General features: G+C 41.2%; 3 protein-coding genes across 3 annotated transcripts; all 3 read right to left on the bottom strand.

Annotated features, from left to right (window-relative positions):
• Positions 1–3,931: 3,931 nt before the first annotated feature.
• Positions 3,932–12,426, bottom strand: LOC311263189 (uncharacterized protein; the record flags this gene model as incomplete). Its single annotated transcript, XM_084363111.1, has 3 exons — positions 3,932–5,836; positions 9,023–9,083; positions 10,796–12,426. The coding sequence occupies 3 exons, from the start codon at positions 12,424–12,426 to the stop codon at positions 4,196–4,198; spliced, it is 3,333 nt and encodes a 1,110-aa protein (XP_084219237.1). The 3' UTR covers positions 3,932–4,195.
• A 4,836-nt stretch (positions 12,427–17,262) lies between these two features.
• LOC311263187 (E3 ubiquitin-protein ligase TRIM21-like) lies at positions 17,263–18,790 on the bottom strand (the record flags this gene model as incomplete). Its single annotated transcript, XM_084363110.1, is given in 3 exon segments — positions 17,263–17,460; positions 17,464–18,015; positions 18,773–18,790. Coding segments are annotated over 3 exon segments (768 nt in total).
• On the bottom strand, positions 18,209–22,034 carry LOC311264428 (pyrin-like; the record flags this gene model as incomplete). The annotated part of the gene is made up of 2 exons (XM_084365277.1): positions 18,209–20,158; positions 21,936–22,034. 2 exons carry the CDS (start codon positions 22,032–22,034, stop codon positions 19,073–19,075), a joined length of 1,185 nt encoding a protein of 394 aa, XP_084221403.1. The 3' UTR covers positions 18,209–19,072.
• Between the last annotated feature and the right edge of the window lie 3 nt (positions 22,035–22,037).

Here is a 22,037-nt window from a genome sequence, read left to right as displayed (position 1 = left end):
ACTGCTATCTATCATCTTTGTCAAAAAGAAAAACATTCATGAAGTTCGGTTCAATAATGAATTTATTATAGGTCAAAAATATGCGTACAGTCATTCTAACATGTGGTTAAATGTCTCTTGGCAGTTTTTACCTCAGTTAGGTGCTTTTGATAACCATCCACGAGCTTCTGGCTGAAGTTTTAACCACTCCTCGTGACAGAATCTGGGAAGTTCAACTAAATTTGTTGACTTCCTGACACAGACTTGTCTCGTCAGCACAATCTACATGTTCTCGACAGGGTTCAAGTCCAAAACCTCAATTCTCGCCTGATTCAGCCGGTCCTGTACCACTTCTGATGTGTGTTTGGATCATTGTCCTGTTGGAGCCAATCTTCTGCTGATGATTTTAGGTTTTACTAAAGAGTTTGGAGATAATCCTCCTTCTTCATTATTCAATTTACTGTCCTTAGAGCAGCAGGTCCACTGGCAGCAGAACAGCCCCACAGCGTAACACTACCAGCACCATGTCTGACAGCAGGTTCAGTGTTCCTGAGGTTAAAGGCCTCATCGTCTCTCCTCCAGACATATTGCTGCTCATTGTGACCAAACAACTCAGCGTTTGTTTCATGTGACCACAGAGTTTTCCTCCAGAAGGTTTTTCTTTGTCCATGTGATCAGCAGCAAACTTCAGTGGAGCTTTAAGGTGCCACGTCTGGATCAAGAGCTTCTTTCTTGCCCAGCAGCCTCTCAGCTCATGTTGATGTAAAACACACTTGACTGTGGACACTGACACCTGTCTCTTCCAGCAGCTTATAATCCAATGCAGACTTGCTCTTTGGTGGTTTTTGGTCGACTCTCGACCGTCCGGACCAGTTTTCTCTCAGCAGCAGGTGATGTGAGGTTGTGTTTTCTTCCTGATCGTGGCAGTGACACAACTGTGCCATGAACCTTATACTCACAAACAGTTACCTGCACAGTTGATCTTCAGACCTGTATCTGCTTAGAAATGTCTTCAGGTGACTTTCCTGACTTGTTCAAATCAATAATGAGCTCTTTCAGATCATTGCTGAACTCTTTAGACTTTCCCATTGTAGCTGGCCCCCCCACCCCTCTCCTGTGCTTGTGCGCCTGTTCACGCTCCGGTCCAGTGGTTGGAGGTAATGCGCCCATTTCCGTTGGTTGCAAACTGCCAATAAACTAAACAAAAGAAGAAGACGAATAAAAAGAAGTGGAAAACGATAAAATGGGTAAAAAAGAAGATAAAGAAAGAAAACGAAAGGAAACTGCGGCTATTTTGTCTCAAGATATCGGCAAGATGATCCAAAAAAGGGCCAAAATGGGTAAGTTGCTAAGTCTAGAGCAGCTGTTTACTAGTTACCTCCGTTAGCGCCGTTAGCAACGTTAGCTGGGCCACAGTCGAACTAGAGTGGTCCGTTTATAAACCTAATGAGCAGCGTTACAAATAACCTGTGTACGTGTGTCTCTGTTGTTAAAGTTTACTTTAGAAACTCATTTTTACAATCGAGAGTCACGTAAACATGACGACTGCACGTCACTTCCCGGTCAGTCGTCATGGAAACATGACGCTCTGTCAGCGGCGCTGCATTTGGACCAGAGTGAAAACAAACCATACCTGTCAAGTTTTGGATTTGAAAATAAGGGAAATTTTCCTCCCACCACCCCAACCAATCTCCAGTATCCCTACATTTTAAGACAGGTATGCAAGAAAGTTAGAATCACTACTTACAAACTACAGTTGGCTTTATGCACAGCTCCACTACTTCCTGAACTTCAGCCAGCTCCTTTAATTCCTGTCTTTCATTATTGGACACATTCATTAATCCAGGTTTGTCTGATCATTGTTGTTGTGACTACTGAGGTCAGGCACACCTGGACATTATAGCCTAAATGAAAACACAAAAGGGTATATGAAGAGCATTTATTTACTGATAATTTGCATATTTTCTGTTATTTTCACTCCACACATTCTTTTCATTTTATATTGCTTTTCTTTTACAGTTTTTCTTTTCATTTCACTGAACTTTTCTTTACTGTTTTCTACTTTATATTATTTACCTAATAAAAGGATAGTGGGGTGGGGGACTGGTTTACTCCTCCTGATGTGACTTGTTGTACACATTTGTCACACATCATCCATCTCTCTCGTCTCACGCTGTCACTCTTCTGACAGTGTCACACTAACCTCGCGACAACTGCCACCTACAGTACTGTAGTCGGCTACTGCAGGTGGCAGTTATCACAAGGCTAGTGACAGAGCTCAGATTGGGAATGCTTTTTAATACTCCGCCTGGGGATAATGCCACTGTATTGTTATTTTTTAATAACGCAGGTTAAAATACGGGAGATTTACGGGAAAATACTAATACGGGAGGACGGTGGGAAAGAAGGGTAAAATACGGTATTTTCCCGGCCAAAAAAGATCCCCCCCCCTCCACAAGGCTGGCTACGGGCCTGTGTAGTGTTTGTGGCTGAGTCTAACGGCTGTTTCAAACAAGTCCCATTAAAATGGGCCCAGAAAAGTCACCAGCTGTTATCAATCAGAACCACTCAGAAGAAGTTAAGAGGCTACAAAGACGATTTGATTCACACAACTTTATATAATCACCTACATTGACTGTTCAAGTTACTGTATGTATATTGTTGATCCAGCAGATTTGGTCACATTTATAATAAATTGATTACTGAACCAAACTTCATGAATGTTTCACTCATCCATCACAGAAACATGAGAGCTGTAGAAAACACTGAAACTCAACACTGCCATGATGAACATGTTCTTTACAAACAAACAAGAGAAACGTAACAACTTGAATCACTTCACAGACATTAATTTAATTACACGTGGTACTCCCCAACACTGGGAATATTCCCATTATGATTATCCTCCTCTCTGACTGACTTGATTTCTGGTATTTTTACAGGTGAAAAGTCTGAAACAAGAATCACAATGTTTCTAAACTACATTGTTGATGTTCCCTTTGAAATATCGACTGGAAATAGAGAAGATAATCTCTGAAAAGATTTGCGGTGCTACTGCTGGATGTTGAAAAGCTGAACGAAGCAGCAGCTGAAGACGCAGCTGTGAAACATTGTAAATAGCCGATGAATATGATTTTGTTATGAGCTCCACTAGAGGGCGTCCTCAGATCTCTGGTTTAGTTCATATTGTGATGAGAATTTTGTACTACGTGTAGAAGAATGTGAATTGATGTTACACAGCCCTCTTGTGAGGGACTGTTAAATGTGACCTGTGTCCTGTGACTTGTGACCTCTTGATATGGCCTTGTTTTGTGACTTGTCTTATGACCTAAGTAAGGTACCGACACTAATGGTAAACATCCTCCTCTCTGTAGGAAGGCTTGAATCAGCATTTGTTATAGTGATGACACACCCAGAGTGAGAGAGAGAGATAAATACCCTGATTTCCTCTAACCCACTTCCTTGTAACTGATCTGCGTGTTGCTCTGTGAATGCTCCTCTTGTACAAGATTAAAACCCTTGTTTGAACTTTGAGCTGACTCCGATCTCCTTCCTCCAGTTCTAAATGAACGCAGAATTATTTTAACACATATCAGCTGTTCAAACCTTCAATAACATGACATCATCTCACACTACCAGCTGTCTCAGATGTGATGGAGGATTGGAGCTCCTCAGCTCAAGTCAGTCTGAGAACAGCTGATGGTGTTTTTAATCACATGATTTGGTCGTCATTAGAAACATCAGCTGTTGATATCAATAACAAACTAAATAATGAACCAGACACAATAATATGTTTTGTTGCTTTTTCTATTTTATTCATAAAGAAAAACAAAATCAAATTACTTTTTGCTCATTTACAAAAGTTTTGTCAGGATGCAGCTCTTCTTATATTTACAATGATCAGACAATAAAAAGGTTAAACTCAACATGTAAATGTTTCATATTTCTGAGTACATTGTTTTCTGATGATTTAACAGTGTTGAAGGCAGGTAATGCAGTTATTAGAATAAATGAGACTACATTAGATAATATCAATCAATGTGGTAAAACTGGTGTGTTGTAGTAAATATCAATGTGACACATCAAAGAAACACATTTGTAGAAAAAAAGGAAAAAAGCACATTGATCAGAATCTGAATCGATCTAAATCACCAGTAAATGAACATTTATTACAATAAATGATGTGAATCTTTCTGTAGGAAATCAAATGTTTGTTCTACTCAGTGTGATTGACAGGAGAGATGATCAGAGGGGCAGAGTTTTTACCACCAGCATTATTACATGGACTGAAGTACGGGTAGAGTTTCTGAGTGAAGCAGCAGCCAGTAAAGGAGTAGATAAGAGCTGCAGCATCAACGTCATAAAAGGAGACCAGACCCTCCTCATAATCCACAAACACCCCCACCTTCTCAGGCCGACACTTCAGGGAGAGCAAGACTGGAGGGTCATCAAGAGCTCCGCACACATTTTCATTAACCACACCTATCGTCCAGTAACCATTCTGAGGAGTCGGATCGGTTTCTCCCTTCCTGTTGATCGACTCTCTGGCCACTCCTAAATCCCACTCAGTCTTCTCTTTAACTTGAACCTCAAAATAAAATCTTCCTGAAGAGAAACTCTGCTTTGCTAAGACACAGGCACATTCATCAAATCTCTCTGGGTTGTCTGGGAGCTTCTTCTTTACATCACCATGTTTAACTTGTTTTCCATCATCAGACAGGATGAGATCAGGATGTGCTGTATCAGGATCGAGTGTCACATCCACTGCATACTGCTGGACCCTCTTCAGCTCAAGCAGCTTCTTCATCTGTTTACTGAGCGTCTCCTCCAGCTGATTCACAGCTCTCACCACAGTTCCCTCATATGAAGGTGGATGGACGCTGACTCCTGTCCAGTCCTTGGTGGGTGGAGCAGTGTTCACCGATGGGAAGCTTTGGAGGAGGTGGAGGTGGTCTTCAGACTGTGAGAGCTGCTCCACCTCAGAGCTTCTCTTCTCCAGCTCAGAGATTTCCTGTTCCAGCTCTCTGATGAAGCCTTCAGCCTGTTTCTCTGTCTCTCTCTGCTTCTCTTTGATGGTGTCGATGAGCTCGGCCTGGCTTCTCTCAACAGACTCCTTCAGAGCGGTGAAGACCTGAACACCAGCTGCTATCTCTCTGTCTGCATCTATCTCACTGAGCTCCACTGAGCGCTTCATCTCCTGAATCTTCAGTCGTCTCTTCTGGATCATCTGCTGAATTTCAGCGTCTCTCTTCCCCAGCTCGGCCTTCTTTCCTTCATATTCTTCTTTCAGAGGAACAACAGAATGTCCCTGGTGGTCTAAAACAGTGCAGAGCATGCAGACACACATCTGGTCGGTCTTACAGAACAGCTCCAGCAGTTTATCGTGCTTCACACACATCCTGCCTTCCAGGTTCTCCACAGGGTCGATCAGCTGATGTCTTTTCAGGCCTGGCTTTGTCAGATGAGGCTCCAGGTGAGTCTCACAGTAGGAGGCCAGACACACCAGGCAGGACTTCAGGGCCTTCAGTTTGGTTCCAGTGCAGTCGTCACAGGGAACTTCTCCTGGTTTGGAAACTTGTTGCTCTGAGCTGCTGCTGCTGGCTTTCTGTTGAGCTGACTGTCTGAACTGAGCAGCCATCTCAGAGATGATGACCTTCAGCTCAGGTCTCCTGTAGAAAACCTCTTTACAGTTGGGACACTTGTAGGGGACATTAACACTCCAGTGTTGAGTGATGCAGGTTTTACAGAAGTTGTGTCCACATGGTGTGCTGACTGGATCAGTGAACACATCCAGACAGATGGAGCACAGAAACTGATCTTCAGTCAGCAGACAGCTGGCAGCAGACATGTTAACAGTCTGAGGATGAAATGAAAGTGTAATAAAGCAAAACACAAATTATTAAATTCTTGATTAGTCATAAAAACATGAAGCTAGATTAACTGAATTGTGAATAATTTAGTCATTTTGTAGTTAAGCAGAAATTTCATTTGAAGACAGATAATAAAAACAACAGAACTTCCTGTCTGAGTAGAGTCGAAGTTTTGTGTTAATGGTTGTTGAAGTACAGTAAATATTATCAGATGTACTCACCAGAGTTTGTCAGATTCTGCTGTGTTGCTGAGAAAGGCCTGACTGAGTCAACTTAAGTTTTCCTTCAAGGGAAACAGAGAGACGAGTCTCGACAGCTGTTTCTCTGACGAATGTTTAGTTTCATTTAATAAATGTGGTTTTAAAGCTGTTGTGTGTTTTCCAGTGTTGCTCCACCTCTTTCTGCTCTGCAGGTCAGGTTTTGTTGACTTTCAGGTTCAACTTGATTACTGACATATTTTGGTACAAGATCTATTCTGATACAACACACTGAAGCTTTAAGGGCAGTCTGTGTTAACAGGAGACTTTCTACTTCATGTCGTTCACATTTCTTCTTGTATTGGAGTCTTTAACATGTAGGAGATGCACTGTATTAAAGGCAAGGTATTAATCACTGAAGATTAATAAAACACTCGTTAATGGGGCACCACCTCCGATGTTTTGTCTATTTGAATAATTCGGAGGTAATTAATCAAATCCGACTAAACAAGGTTAACTTGTATCAATTTAAATCAATTTAGTTAGTCTCATAGCTGAATTAGTGACTTCTTTATACAGTTTCCTCGGTTCTCCACATCAAAGCAAATAAGCACAGACAACGACGTACGGTTAAATATGTTTATTTACTAAATAAATCAAGGTGAATAAATGAAATGATGATTCAGACAACAATAAAACAAACAGAAATGTGAAGACTATATGGTTAAAGTGACAGGATTATTTAAGGTGGATGTGAGCGATGGTAAAGTCGTGAGTCTGGGCAGCATTCAAATGTTACGAGAGTAATTTTGATACTAACGAGACCCTAACCGGACTTGTCTTGTGAAAAGATTATTATGAATTAGGAATTAAAAGAACACCAACTCATGAACGTTTAGTGAAACGTGTGCAAGATGCTTAGCCTACTTCGTCTGAAGAGTGGAGAAGCCTTTCGCTTCGATCTTTCTGCCGGATTTCGTCTGATGGATTGCTGGCTCGCGGTAGCTGCGGGTCCCGAAGAAGGAGGGAAGATGCGGTCGGTCCGACCTCACAGCAGGCGGCTCTCTCTCGTCCAGGTGTCGGAGAGAGATCAGCTGATCCAGCGCTCAGCAGAGGATGGTCCGGTTCGCTGCCCAGCGGGATGGTACCGCTCGTGAGCGTAGAGGGCAGCGTAACTTCAGCTTGGCACAAAGTCGTTGCAAACCGTGGTCCTAGGTTTGTGGAAACAGGCAGTGACACTGCACGTTTTGCTTGGCGTTTTAGTCTTAAAAAAGACTGTTGTTTATCTTCACACTCTGAGTGGTGACTTTTAACTCTAATTCAACTGATATTTAACTTTCCTGACGAGGATAACGAAAGGATAACGCTGGCCTGGCGCTTCCTCAGTTGTTTCTCAATACAAGAATAATTAAACTGAATTCTGTTCCACTGAATAAAATAGTGATACTTAACAAAAATAGTAAGAACGGAACTTACTTCTATTAACGTCTAACAAAAATAAAAGCTCTTAAAAGATTATCGCACGTGGTCGATTGTACGGAGATTTTTATACCTAGGAGCTTGTTACAAAAAGAAGCAAAGTAAAGTGTTGAAAAATTAAGCAAAGAAGAGAGAAAAAAAAAAAAGAAAGAGAGCGAGGGAGCTCTGTCCCTTGGTTTTAATAGTTCTGGTTTGCAGGCGGAGCAAAGGGGCGTACTGACCACACTCCCAGTGTGGATGTTTTAATTCCACACCTTTAAACTTAATTAATTCCAACTATCAAGTTAACGCTTCGAAATCGCGCTTAGCCTTTCTCAGAACTTTACCATGGCAAAAGTAGATGGACTTTTGTGAAACAATAAGACAGTATGATCTGATTAAAATCATTGAACACTTAAATGAAATCAACACTGGATCAGAACATAAGAATACACTTGAAGATAACGTAGGACTGATGAAACTGGTCACTTATACATGTTCCTTCTAGTGTTAGCTTAAGGCTTGTGAAGAAAAACATTTTACAGACTTTTAAATTGTAGTTTATAAACACGTTAAAAAAAAGGATCTCCGACAGTCTAATCCAGTTAACCATAACTTACCACTAGATGGCACTGTGACTCCACCAAACACCAGACACCAGTGCGCATTAAGCAGGATCTCAGTCCATGTTCATCACAGAAACTTAGGAATTGGTTCAGTTTGATGAGCTTATTTTACTGGATTTCAAATTGTAAGAATTAAACAGGTGAGACTCTGATTTAATGGTTAATTAGAAATGCTTCTGAAGTCTAGAGGAAACTCTGACCATTTGTTTGGAATGTACGAAAGATAACACTGAAACAGATGTGTCGTTAATCTCTTCAAAGAGAGGAGGTAGAGAAGGGGGGGGGGTTCCACCGTCCTTTTCTCTAGTGTGTGTATTGGAAAGTAGGGAGAAGAAGGGTGAGTTTTGAGGGACAGATAGCAAGATCGGTCCATCAGACGTGTTACCTAATTACAATTATAAAGACATTGTATCACACAACTTTATCACAAACAATCCCGGTTCCTTTGGTTGAGGTTTTAAAGGAGAAGTAGCTTCATATGTTTCCTTCGTTTGACCTGTGTGAAAGGAATGTTCCTGTTTGTTAGGTCAAAAACAGTTCGTACAGGGGGTTACCATCGTAAATTAATTCAAACTGATTCCCTCTGGTGGTTTTATGACGAGAGAGTGTTGTTCTCCCTCCTAAGAGATAACACGGGGAGACATCCCGGCGTCTCCATCCTGATAACGTCCTCACACAGATGGAAAGTGTTAATAATGAAAAAGAAAAAAACAGGGCCTCAGCAATTCAAAGGTCCACATGAGATCGTAGGCATGTTTCCCTACAAACATGTGATAACAGTCAGACAACTGAACAACAGAGGTCAATCCAAGACAAGCAATAATAATAATATGTAATCATTGTGTGTGTGTTTCAGTGATCGTCAGTGACCCGGCTGCAGCTGTCGTCATACCAGACTGCAGATGTTAAAGTAAATGACAAGACTGGACTCTCTCCCACCCTCCCACCACCACCTCCGGACAGAGCAGCAACACACGAGGCCAGATACACTAACTGACATGACTGTGATGGTGAGCTTACATATGCATTCAGTCCAGTGCCTCTCTCTCATCAGCACCACTGGGCCTCTTCTCTTGGGTCATACTTTTATTTTAGGATAATGAACTCAAGTGTTTTATGGATACAGAGAGATGTGTCTGACTGCAGGTCTGTGTTCTCTCCTATGAATGTTTAGTTTCATTTAATACATGTGGAAATAAAACTGTTGTGCTTTTCCAGCGCTGCTCCACCTCTCTCACTTTGCAGGTGAGGTTTTGTTGCCTTTCAGGTTCGACCTGATCACTGATGTACTTTTGGTTCAGTGTTTATTTTGGATCAAGACACAGAAGGCTTTACTGGCACGGCTGTGGTTACAGGATACTTTTTCACCTCCACTGCATATAATTTATTGAAGCTTTTATTAAATTTCACAAAAAAAAAACAAATATCACATAACACAGATGTTGACATATCTGTTATTTTGCTGATTGTAGTCTAAATGCAAAATGTTGTAATAAAAACATAGGCAGGTATTTAATAAGACAGAGACACAGAGATATGGTCGTCTATAAAAATTTAGTTATTGAAACTAAAATACCTTGTTCTTTATTTATGTTTTGCTTTGGTTTACAAGTTGTTTTCTTGAGGAAAATATTTTACAGTTATTATTTGTATTAGACCAATGAAATTAATCATCGTAATTACAAGTGCAACAATTCTTATTCTTTATTTGAATCCTCGTCATCTTTCACAAAGTGGTTGTTAGTCTTCACACAAACACAACAACAAGAAGAAAGACCAGAATTTATTGAGATATGTTGGTTTAATGTAACAATGACTGTTGTGAGCTAAAGTGAAATGTTGTAATAACTAAAAAAGTTTCTCGTACAAACAGAATTGATTAGTTTCCAGTAACAACGAACACGGATGTTACAAAAAACATGAAGAATATCTTGTTACAACGTACAAAGGATTTTGTAAAAAAAAATCTCCTTTTGACAAGAAACTGAGCAAAGACTTTATTGTCCCAGTGGCTCCACTAGAGGGCGTCCTCAGATCACTGGTTTAGTTCATATCAGCTGTTCAAACCTTCAATAACATGACATCATCTCACACTACCAGCTGTCTCAGGTGTGATGGAGGATTGGAGCTCCTCAGCTCAAGTCAGTCTGAGAACAGCTGATGGTGTTTTTAATCACATGATTTGGTCGTCATTAGAAACATCAGCTGTTGATATCAATAACAAACTAAATAATGAATCAGACACAATCAAATGTTTTGTTGCTTTTTCTATTTTATTCATGAAGAAAAACAAAATCAAATGACTTTTGTCTCATTCATAAATGTTTTGTCAGGATGCAGCTCTTCTTATATTTACAATGATCAGACAATAAAAAGGTTAAACTCAACACACAAATGTTTCATATATCTGAGTACATTGTTTTCTGATGATTTAACAGTGTTGAAGGCAGGTAATGCAGTTATTAGAATAAATGAGGCTACATTAGATAATATCAATCAATGTGGTAAAACTGGTGAGTTGTAGTAAATATCAAAGTGACACATCAAAGAAAAACATTTACAAGAAAAAAAGAATGAAAACACATTCATCAGAATCTAAAACAACAATGTATAAATGCACATTTACTACATTAAATTATGTGAATTAATCAATTGGTTGTTCTACTCAGTGTGATTGACAGGAGAGATGATCAGAGGGGCAGAGTTTTGACCAACATCATAACTACATGGACTGAAGTATGGGTGGAGTTTCTGAGTGAAGCAGCAGCCAGTAAAGGAGTAGATAAGAGCTGCAGCATCAACGTCATAAAAGGAGACCAGACCCTCCTCATAGTCCACAAACACCCCCACCTTCTCAGGCTGACACTTCAGAGAGAGCAAGACTGGAGGGTCAGTAAGAGCTTCGTACTCATTTTTATTCCTCAACCATATCGTCCAGTAACCATCCTGAGGAGTAAGTGTGATTCGTCCCTTCCTGTTGATCGACTCTCTGGCCACTCCGAAATCCCAGTCAGTTGTTCCTTTAACTTGAACCTCATAATAAAATCTTCCTGAAGAGAAACTCTGCTTTGCTAAGACACAGGCACAATGATCAAATCTCTCTGGGTTGTCTGGGAGATTCTTCGTCACATCACTTTCATAAACTTGTTTTCCATCATCAGACAGGATGAGTTCAGGATTTGCTGTATCAGGATCGAGTGTCACATCCACTGCATACTGCTGGACCCACTTCAGCTCCACCTTCTTCATCTGTTTACTGAGCGTCTCCTCCAGCTGATTCACAGCTCTCCTCACAGTCCCCTCATATGAAGGTGGACGGACGCTGACTCCTGTCCAGTCCTTGGTGGGTGGAGCAGCGTTCAGTGATGGGAAGCTTTGGAGGAGGTGGAGGTGGTCTTCAGACTGTGAGAGCTGCTCCACCTCAGAGCTTCTCTTCTCCAGCTCAGAGATTTCCTGTTCCAGCTCTCTGATGAAGCCTTCAGCCTGTTTCTCTGTCTCTCTCTGCTTCTCTTTGATGGTGTCGATGAGCTCGGCCTGGCTTCTCTCAACAGACTCCTTCAGAGCGGTGAAGACCTGAACACCAGCTGCTATCTCTCTGTCTGCATCTTTCTTACTGAGCTCCACTGAGCGCTTCATCTCCTGAAGCTTCAGTCGTCTCTTCTGGATCATCTGCTGAATTTCAGCGTCTGTCTTCCCCAGCTCGGCCTTCTTTCCTTCATAGTCTTCTTTCAGAGGAACAACATCATGTGTCTTGTGGTCTAAAACAGTGCAGAGCATGCAGACACACATCTGGTCGGTCTTACAGAACAGCTCCAGCAGTTTATCGTGCTTCGTACACATCCTGCCTTCCAGGTTCTCCACAGGGTCGGTCAGCTGATGTCTTTTCAGGCCTGGCTTTGTCAGATGAGGCTCCAGGTGAGTCTCACAGTAGGAGGCCAGACACACCAGGCAGGACTTCAGGGCCTTCAGTTTGGTTCCTGTGCAGTCGTCACAGGGAACTTCTCCTGGTTTGGAAACTTGTTGCTCTGAGCTGCTGCTGCTGGCTTTCTGTTGAGCTGACTGTCTGAACTGAGCAGCCATCTCAGAGATGAACGTGTTGACCTGCAGCTCAGGTCTGGTGTTGAAAACCTCTTTACAGTTGGGACACTGACACTTGTCATTTTTATCCCAGTGTTCAGTGATGCAGGTTTTACAGAAGTTGTGTCCACATGATGTGGTGACTGGATCAGTCAACACATCCAGACAGATGGAGCACAGAAACTGATCTTCAGTCAGCAGACAGCTGGCAGCAGACATGTTTACAGTCTGAGGCAAAAAAGGTGAAAACAACAACAACAACTGTAATCACATTTAATTTGAATATTTACTTGAACAAAATTAACTGTAGTGGAACATAAGGAGAGTCGTCATGAATCCTGTTCTTGTATTGAATCCAACTGAGGGACAAATTTTGAATAACGTGCAACACAACTCTGCTCAATGTTCATCAATACATTTGCAGTCAGAATCTGCATGTCTTCAGTGTCTGGTTAATATAGACCGCTCATTAAACAGTCAGGTCCTGGACTGTCATTATCTCCTCACCCCCATACTGATGGAAAGTCAGGTGAAGTTTCCAGAAAACATTTCTGGAGCTTCACAACAAAACAGTGTTGCAGCATTCTGCTAAACAACTGAAGCAGCTGGGGACTTGTTTTAAAATGTAAAAACAATGAGGACAAAAACATAAAAGAGAGATCCCAAATTCATCTGAAAAGATGTTATTTACCCCGTTTTTGCTGCTGATCTAAAAATGTTAGCATGCGCCCCGTCAAATCAATTTTGGATCTCTGGGTTTCCAGAGATTTTAATCACACCGTACGAGCTGTATGGTACATAAACCCTGAGGGGCAAGTGAGATTTTTTTTCTTTCTGGCGATCCATTTTTTTTAAGTCTGATCTAAATTATTTTTTTATTACCGGATAATCTTTCTAAATTTTGTTTGTTTGTTTGTTTGTTTCATGTGTAAAACCAAGCAAAAATCAAAATTTCCCAGGAGAATTGTTTTTTCCCACAATGTGTAAAAACCAGGTGAATTAAACATTTGTGGCCAGAGATAAAACATTTGTTTTTGTAGTACTCATTGTGACCACTAGAGGCTGAAGTGCACCACTACCCCATGTTGTTAACAGGACTAGAAGCATTCATGTCTTCTTGCAGGGCAGTTTTAATTTCTCAGTGCACACTGAACACAACATGCATCTGTTGTGTGTTAGCAGGTTATGTAACATCACTGTCATGTCTTTGTTTTGGTGAGGAATGTGTTATAATTGATGCTAATCTGCCGTCAGTGTCACGGCTGGAATATTGTGTATTATCAGCGAGTCAGATCAAGCAGCAACATGTAATGGCCTCATTCTGATATCTGAGCCTGTTCATGTTACATCAGAGTTTATGGTTATATGGTTACTGTCAGCTGCAGCAGTAAGACTTCAGTACTGTTGTGTTTTCTTATGTTTGTTGTTTAAAGTGAACTTCCATATATTACAGTGTTATAGGTTCATAGTCATAAATGTGTGTATATACTCTGCTCACACAGAAGGTAGAGTTACCCTGAGGTCACGCTCTGGGTCACAGTGGAAGATTGTTTGGAGGCAGCATCTTCTCTGTGCAGCTGCCTCACGGACAACCAAGGTCACCTTCTGTTCCTCCAGCATCTTCACCTTCACTGTGTCTCATACGAGAAACGCACTGGACTCAGGTGAGCCCGTTTCCACAGAGTATTCTGTAGTGGGTTCAATAGTCAGAGACCAGGAAGTGTCATTCAGATCTGGGAACACTGCATTGTGTTACTGCATGTACTGTTGAGCTACGTTCTCCTCCATCGAGCTTCATTAAATACTTCAACGTAAGGCATCAGGTCTCCTGAATCTCCTTTCTCTCCTGGGTTCATCAGATGAACGGACATTCATCAGCACCTTCATTACACCAACAGTAGAAGTGACCAGGGGCTCCAGCAGGGGGAGCATACAACTAGTGAACTGCGTTGTGGGAAACCTGGCTTCATCCTTTCAGTCATTATACACGTGATCTGAAGAAAGTTTGTTTTCAGGAGAAAAACATGTTTTCATGTGTTTTCACAGAGGAAAAGAAAAATGAAGGAACTTAGAAAGATTATCCTGTTAAAACCTTTTTTGCACCAGTTGTCAAGTTGTAAACACAGGAGAGAAAACTATTTAGATCAGACTCAGAAAATGGATGACAAGAAAAGGAAAAAATTGTCACTTGTCCCTCAGGGCTTCCGTAGTATGGAGCCATTTTATGTTCTTTTTTAGTTTTGCACTTGTTTTCATACATTTTAAAACAAGTCTCCAGCTACTTCAGTTCTTCAGGAGAATGCTGCAACACTGTTTTACTGTGAAGCTCCAGAAATGTTTTGTGGACTAAGAAACTTTCCATCAGCATGAGAGTGAGAAGGTAATGACTGAATATTCATTTCTGGGTGAAGTCACCCTTTAAAATCTGTAAAATCATAATGGTACAATTTTAAACCCCTCCATTACTTTCACATCACATGTTAAATAATATAAATAACATGCTGCTTGTAATGTTATTGTGGGGCAAACATTTTATATAACTTAATACTGAACACTTTTGTTTTCATCATTATTAGTTTAATTGAAGCGTCTGAGGGAGCAGAGCAAGAGAAAAACCTCCTGTGTCCAAAGAGCTTCAGTGTCAGAGACTCAGCTTGGAGGAAGAGAAAGAGGAGGAGGTACAGAGAGAGAGGGTGACGATGCAGAAAGCAGATAATCAGACACATTAAATATGAAGAAGAAAAGATGGAAGCTGCAGGAAACTGAAACTATTCCTCTCCACAACCCCCACGACCACTGTCCTGTCTGAGGAGAGCTCAGGGTTTGTGTTAATACTTAAAACAGGTTCACCGACTTGCTCTGGAAGGTGGTGAATTAGCTTTAGCTGAAGCTAGCTGTTTTGTAGCTTCTAGTAAACAGATGTCAAAACAAGTCAGATTCTGGTTTTAACTCAGTTGTAATCAAATATGCAGTCAGGTCATTTAGTGTTTGTACTGTAGGTCAGTGTACTCACCAGTGTTTGCAGAGATTCTGCTGCTGAGAGAATCTGATGGGTTCAGTTGAATCTTTCTCCAGAGAGAAACAGAGAGACTCGTCTGGACTGCAGCTCTGCTGTCACTCAGACAAGCTTTCACTTTCATCTCAGGAAACATGATGTTGTAGTTTTTCTTCTTGTTGCTCCTCCTCTCAGTGGAGCTCTGAAGGTTTTAGTGACTCATTGTGAAACACCTTGACATGGCTTTGGGACAAGTTTTTCCTTTTTTGTTTCTTCTTCTTTTCTCAACGGTGGAAGTTTCCATCATCCAATTAACTAAGGGTCATGGTGAGATTTTTTTAGGATTAATTTTTCTTTCCCTCGCAATACGTTTTTCCTTCTGCTGCTTCTGAACCGTGTTATTATGGATCAGACACACCGACCTCTTCGGTCTTTCCCCTGGTCTTCTGCTGCTTATTTTGAGGTCACTCTCCACTTCTAGTGTCTCTGGGCTCATTCGATAGAACGGACAGTCTAGGCCTGTCTGCTCTACCTAACGAGCCCAGAGACACTGCAGCTGCGACAGCCGAACTGCCGGTGTATTTATGGGTGGAGCAATGGCTCAAAATCCGCTACATCAGCTCCACTGGCTGTTTTTTTTTTTTTTTTTTACAAACAAACCGCAGAAAAACACAAGCACATCCCGTTAACACCAGAACACCTCTGAACATACAGTTTGGAAATAGCAGGCTTGTCTCTTTTATGGTGTGATTGAACAGTAAATTCATCATGGCCCATGACTTCCTCTCTCCCTCTGTTGTATAGCAGGACTACCCAGGCAACCAGCGGTTTGGACACAGGAGGAAAACAAAGATCTGGCACTCGGCTAAGGGCGCCTGTCCCACTGATCTCCCCTCACTCTTGTCTTGTCCAGCGGACTACGAGGGCTACGAAAACCTCTGAAGCATAACTGACATATATTATTTTCTACTTCGTTGTCTCTGGCGTTTTTAATCACATGATTTGGTCATCATTAGAAACATCAGCTGTTGATATCAATAACAAACTAAATGATGAATCAGACACAATAAAATGTTTTTTTGCTTTTTAAAATTTTATTCCTCAAGAAAAACAGAATCAAATGAGTTTTTGTCTATTTATAACATTGTTGTCAGGATGCAACTGTAACAGGTATTTCAAATCAGTGCAACTAATGACTTGAGATGTGTCGAATGGTTTGGCTCCAAGCTCAGTATCACCACTGCCATCAATCTCGATTGTCTCACTGATTTCTGACATCATGTCTTTCAGCACTTCTTCGAAGCCTCTTCCACTCAGTTTTGCTAACTTTTTTTATCTCGTCGAGGTAGGTTTTAGTAACACTGCAACCAACTTTAGTAGTGTACACACTTGCCAGAGCTTGAACGTAGTAGTTTACACCTGGATTGTCTTTAAGGTCATGTGTGTAGGGCAAAAGAGGGGCTAAGGCTTCAATAGCAGCACCATCTTGATACTCAATAATCAGGTTTTTGTAAAACTCTGAGTTAGCATCCGTAACTGGGACAAGTCTCATGGAGCTGTACTTCTTAAGGAAGTCCACGATCTCTTCATCTTCTGGTGATTCAAGCAAACCACTCACAATTACTGCATTGGGGACTTTGATACCTGAGCTCATTATGAACTCCATGTTTTAGCAAAGAGTACTTTATACACAAATAGAAAAGAAACTTACACACTTGTAATATGGTTCACTGCTAACACATAACCAGGCTCCTGGCTGGCTCGCCAATTGTAACAGGTATTTCAAATCAGTGCAACTAATGACTTAGTTAAGTGGTTATGAATCGATATATGGGCTAGTTTCAGAAGACTCAAGACACGACTTTGGAGCCTGAAGTATTAAAAGGTTAGCAGAGAACACACAACACAAAACAGGTAAGTTTGAGAAATATATTACACAAGAATATAGACAGTTATTTACATTCCCTGCCTATCTAAGCCAGCTTCCTAAGTGCACAGGCGCACTATAATAGAAAATACATTACAAAATATCAAAAGAAAGTGTCCCTTTGTGAGATTCCTCAGCAGAGTAGAAGAAAATGAAAGTTCTCCAAACATGGACTGAAGTATGGGTAGAGTTTCTGAGTGAAGCAGCAGCCAGTAAAGGAGTAGATAAGAGCTGCAGCATCAACGTCATAAAAGGAGACCAGACCCTCCTCATAATCCACAAACAACCCCACCTTCTCAGGCTGACAGTTAAGAGAGAACAAGACTGGAGGTTAAACAGGTGCTTTGTACTCATTTTCATTCCTCAAACACATCGTCCAGTAACCATTCTGAGGAGTCAGTTTGATTCGTCCCTTCCTGTTGATCGACTCTCTGGCCACTCCTAAAGTCCACTCAGTCTTCTTTTTAACCCGAACCTCATAATAAAATCTTCCTGAAGAGAAACTCTGCTTTGCTAAGACACATGGACATTTATTAAATCTCTCTGGGTTGTCTGGGAGATTCTTTGTTACATCACCATGTTTAACTTCTCTCCCATCATCAGACAGGATGAGCCAGGGATTTGCTGTATCAGGATCGAGTGTCACATCCACTGCATACTGCTGGACCCTCTTCAGCTGGACCTCAAGCAGCTTCTTCATCTGTTTGCTGAGCGTCTCCTCCAGCTGATTCACAGCTCTCACCACAGTCCCCTCATATGAAGGTGGACGGACGCTGACTCCTGTCCAGTCCTTGGTGGGTGGAGCAGCGTTCAGTGATGGGAAGCTTTGGAGGAGGTGGAGGTGGTCTTCAGACTGTGAGAGCTGCTTCACCTCAGAGCTTAATACCTAAAGCTAAACCTAAGCTAAAATACCTTGTTCTTTATTTTATTTTTTTCTTTGGTTTACAAGTTGTTTTATTGAGGAAAATATTTAACAGTTATTATTTGTGGTTTCGATGAAACTACAATGAAATCAATCATCGTAATTACAAGTGCAACAATTCTTATTCTTTATTTGAATCCTCGTCATGTTTCACAAAGTGGTTGTTAGTCTTCACACAAACACAACAACAACAAGAAAGACCAGAATTTATTGAGATATGTTAGTTTAATGTAACAATGACTGTTGTGATCTAAAGTGAAATGTTGTAATAACTAAAAAAGTTTCTCGTACAAACAGAATTGATTAGTTTCCAGTAACAACGAGCACAGATGTCACAAAAAACACAAAGAATATCTTGTTACAATGTACAAAGGATTTTGTAAAAAAAAAATCTCCTTTTGACAAGAAACTGAGCAAAGACTTTTTGTCCCATCAGCATCAGACTGCAGGTCTTCATTAAGAGCAGGTCCTCATGTGGCCACAGGCTGCAGTTTGTTATGAGCTCCACTAGAGGGCGTCCTCAGATCACTGGTTTAGTTCATATCAGCTGTTCAAACCTTCAATAACATGACATCATCTCACACTACCAGCTGTCTCAGGTGTGATGGAGGATTGGAGCTCCTCAGCTCAAGTCAGTCTGAGAACAGCTGATGGTGTTTTTAATCATCATCATGTGATAATCATCAGACTATAAAAAAAGTTTTGAACTCAATCAAGGTACATGCAAATTCTTATTCATGGTTACATTGTTTTCTGATCATTTAACAGTTGAACAGAATGTAGTAATGCAGTTTTTCAGAATATATTAGACTAGATTGGATAATATCAATCGGTGTGTTAAAACTAATGTGTTCCTGTAAATAACAATGTGACACATCACAGATAAACTTTTACGTAAATCAAGAAAAAAAATGAACTAATTGATCCAAATCGAAATAAAAAAACACCGTACATCACCAATGAATATACATTTATAATGTGTCAATATGTGAATCTTTCTGTAGAAAATCAAATGTTGGTTCTACTCAGTGTGATTGACAGGAGAGATGATCAGAGGGGCAGAGTTTTTACCACCATCATTATCAGATGGACTGAAGAGTGGGTAGAGTTTCTGAGTGAAGCAGCAGCCAGTAAAGGAGTAGATAAGAGCTGCAGCATCAACGTCATAAAAGGAGACCAGACCCTCCTCATAATCCACAAACACCCCCAGCTTCTCAGGCTGACACTTCAGAGAGAGACGGACTGAAGGGTCAGTAAGAGCTTCGTACTCATTTTTATTCCTCAACCATATCGTCCAGTAACCATCCTGAGGAGTAAGTGTGATTTGTCCCTTCCTGTTGATCGACTCTCTGGCCACTCCTAAATCCCACTCAGTCTTCTCTTTAACCTGAACCTCATAATAAAATCTTCCTGAAGAGAAACTCTGCTTTGATAAGACACCAGGGCATATATCAAATCTCTCTGGGTTGTCTGGGAGATTCTTCTTTACATCACTATCATAAACTTGTTTCCCATCATCAGACAGGATGAGATAGGGATGTGCTGTATCAGGATCGAGTGTCACATCCACTGCATACTGCTGGACCCTCTTCAGCTGGACCTCAAGCAGCTTCTTCATCTGTTTACTGAGCGTCTCCTCCAGCTGATTCACAGCTCTCACCACAGTCCCCTCATATGAAGGTGGACGGACGCTGACTCCTGTCCAGTCCTTGGTGGGTGGAGCAGCGTTCAGTGATGGGAAGCTTTGGAGGAGGTGGAGGTGGTCTTCAGACTGTGAGAGCTGCTCCACCTCAGAGCTTCTCTTCTCCAGCTCAGAGATTTCCTGTTTACTGAGCTCCACTGAGCGCTTCATCTCCTGAATCTTCAATCGTCTCTTCTGGATCATCTGCTGAATTTCAAGATGAGGCTCCAGGTGAGCCGTCTTGAAAACCTCATGACAGTAGGAACACTGGCATGGGCCGTTAATATCCCAGTGTTGAGTGATGCAGGTTTTACAGAAGTTGCGTCCACATGGTGTGGTGACTGGATCAGTGAACACATCCAGACAGATGAAGCACAGAAACTGATCTTCAGTCAGCAGACAGCTGGCAGCAGACATGTTGACAGTCTGAGGACAACAAGGGAGAAAAAAGACTGTAATTACATTTATTTTATTTAATTTAATTTAATAAAGAAATAAAAGTCCCGCACATTGTCCACTTCACTTGCAATCAAGTTTAATGACAACAACGTTTCGGTACTTAGACCTTCATCAGGTTATCCTCTCCAATCCAAGATGACCTGATGAAGGTCTCAGCGGACAGTGGTCGGAGGTTTTTTTCCTCATTTTGTCGGCCTTCGGTCTTTACCTGTCCATCTTAAACTGTGCAACAGCTGCACTCTGTGAATTATTTAAACAGAGAATCAAACTATGATCAGTAGATTATGAAAGGAGTCCTCCTGGATTATGCTGTGAGTGTTTAATTACAGGGAAAATGACACAACTAACATCTCTGACACAATCGTCACATACAGTATTCAGTGTCTGACTTACTGAGACAGCCCGTCACACAGTCAGGTCCTGGACTTCACCGCGAGAGAGGAGGAGCTCACATGTGCAGTTTTGTATTCAGACGAGATCCTGAGCAAAACTTCCGTTTTCTGACTAAACCTGAGGTTTTGTGTTTATACAGGAAACAGGTCCATAAATAAGCTTAAGCTAAAGCTAGCTGTCTCCTCCTTCTTACTAACTCTAACTCGTTCAGTCACTGTGGTTCAGTTTGTTATTTTTCACAGATAATGACACAAGTCTACGACATAATATTTTTATACGGTTTAAACAGACGTGAAAGAGAAATCCTTTTCTGGTCTTCACAAATTTTGTACCAAAATATTCAGTCGGTGCATTTTGTCTGTGTGGGTCAGTGAACTCACCAGTGTTTGCAGAGATTCTGTTGTTTTTTGAGAAAAATCTGATTCAGTTTTAATTTTTTTCTCCTGGCAGAAACTCAGAGACTCGTCTCGACCGCAGCGCTGCTGCCACTCACACCAGATTTCTCTTTGATTTGAGGAAATGTGACATTTCAGCTTTTCCTCTTTCGGTGTCGCTCCTCCTCTCAGTGTCGCTCTGTTTGGCTTCACCAGAAACATCCTGACTCAGCTTTGAGTGAGTTATTGAAGAACAGACTCCACTATTATCTACAACACTCCCTCTACATAGGTGGTTAGATATTCGCTATCCTCAGTTCACTCAGCATTGAGGTCACCGGGACGAAGAGGCCGCCTGATGCCACGTGGACCAGAACCAAGAGTTCTCCAACCTTCACCAGAGAGTACAGCAAATACAATGATACCTCAATGATAATGTAAATATTCAAAAATTCTGAGTGTGAGTTTCTTCTCTAAAACTACACAGTGCCTCTTTAAAGACTCAGGAAGACGATGTCACAGAAGAAACAACACAGGGAAGCCGAGTCTAACGTGAGTGAGGACACGAAGCAAGGACAGAAAAAGACGATATGAGTCAAGTAAAAGGAATAAAAGCCATAAAACGAAAGAGAGAAGAAAAGTAAAGGAAAAGGATGAAATCAATCAAATGTTCTCCCTTCAGGAGGGTTCGTTGAAAACAAAGGTGAAGCTCTTTCTCTTCTCATTAACATTTATTCTGTAAAACTACACAATGCACCTTTAAGTCCTGTGACTCATACACTTCTAAATACTACACACTAAAAGTACTTTATTCATACTGTTTATACTGAAATAAAGTCAAATACTTCAGAAAAACATTCATTCTGTGAAAGTTATTCTCTAAATCTACGCACTGCCCCTTTAAGTTCACCTGACGTTATTTAAACACACATGATATTAATGTTGTTGTTGTATCTGGAGGCTTTTTAGTTACAGACCTGAAGTGTCGCTTCCACCACTGATGTGCTGCGTTTGAGTCCCTCAGCTACAGTTTTAAGGAGCAGGCGGGTTCGTCCCGGCGTCCCTGAACGCATCATGCC

This window comes from Pagrus pagrus (assembly GCF_965226575.1).
Source record: "Pagrus pagrus genome assembly, chromosome: 10".
NCBI classification, from domain to species: Eukaryota; Metazoa; Chordata; class Actinopteri; order Spariformes; family Sparidae; genus Pagrus; species Pagrus pagrus.
Note: the sequence above shows the minus strand (reverse complement) of the source record. Positions and strands in the feature narration are given on the sequence as shown.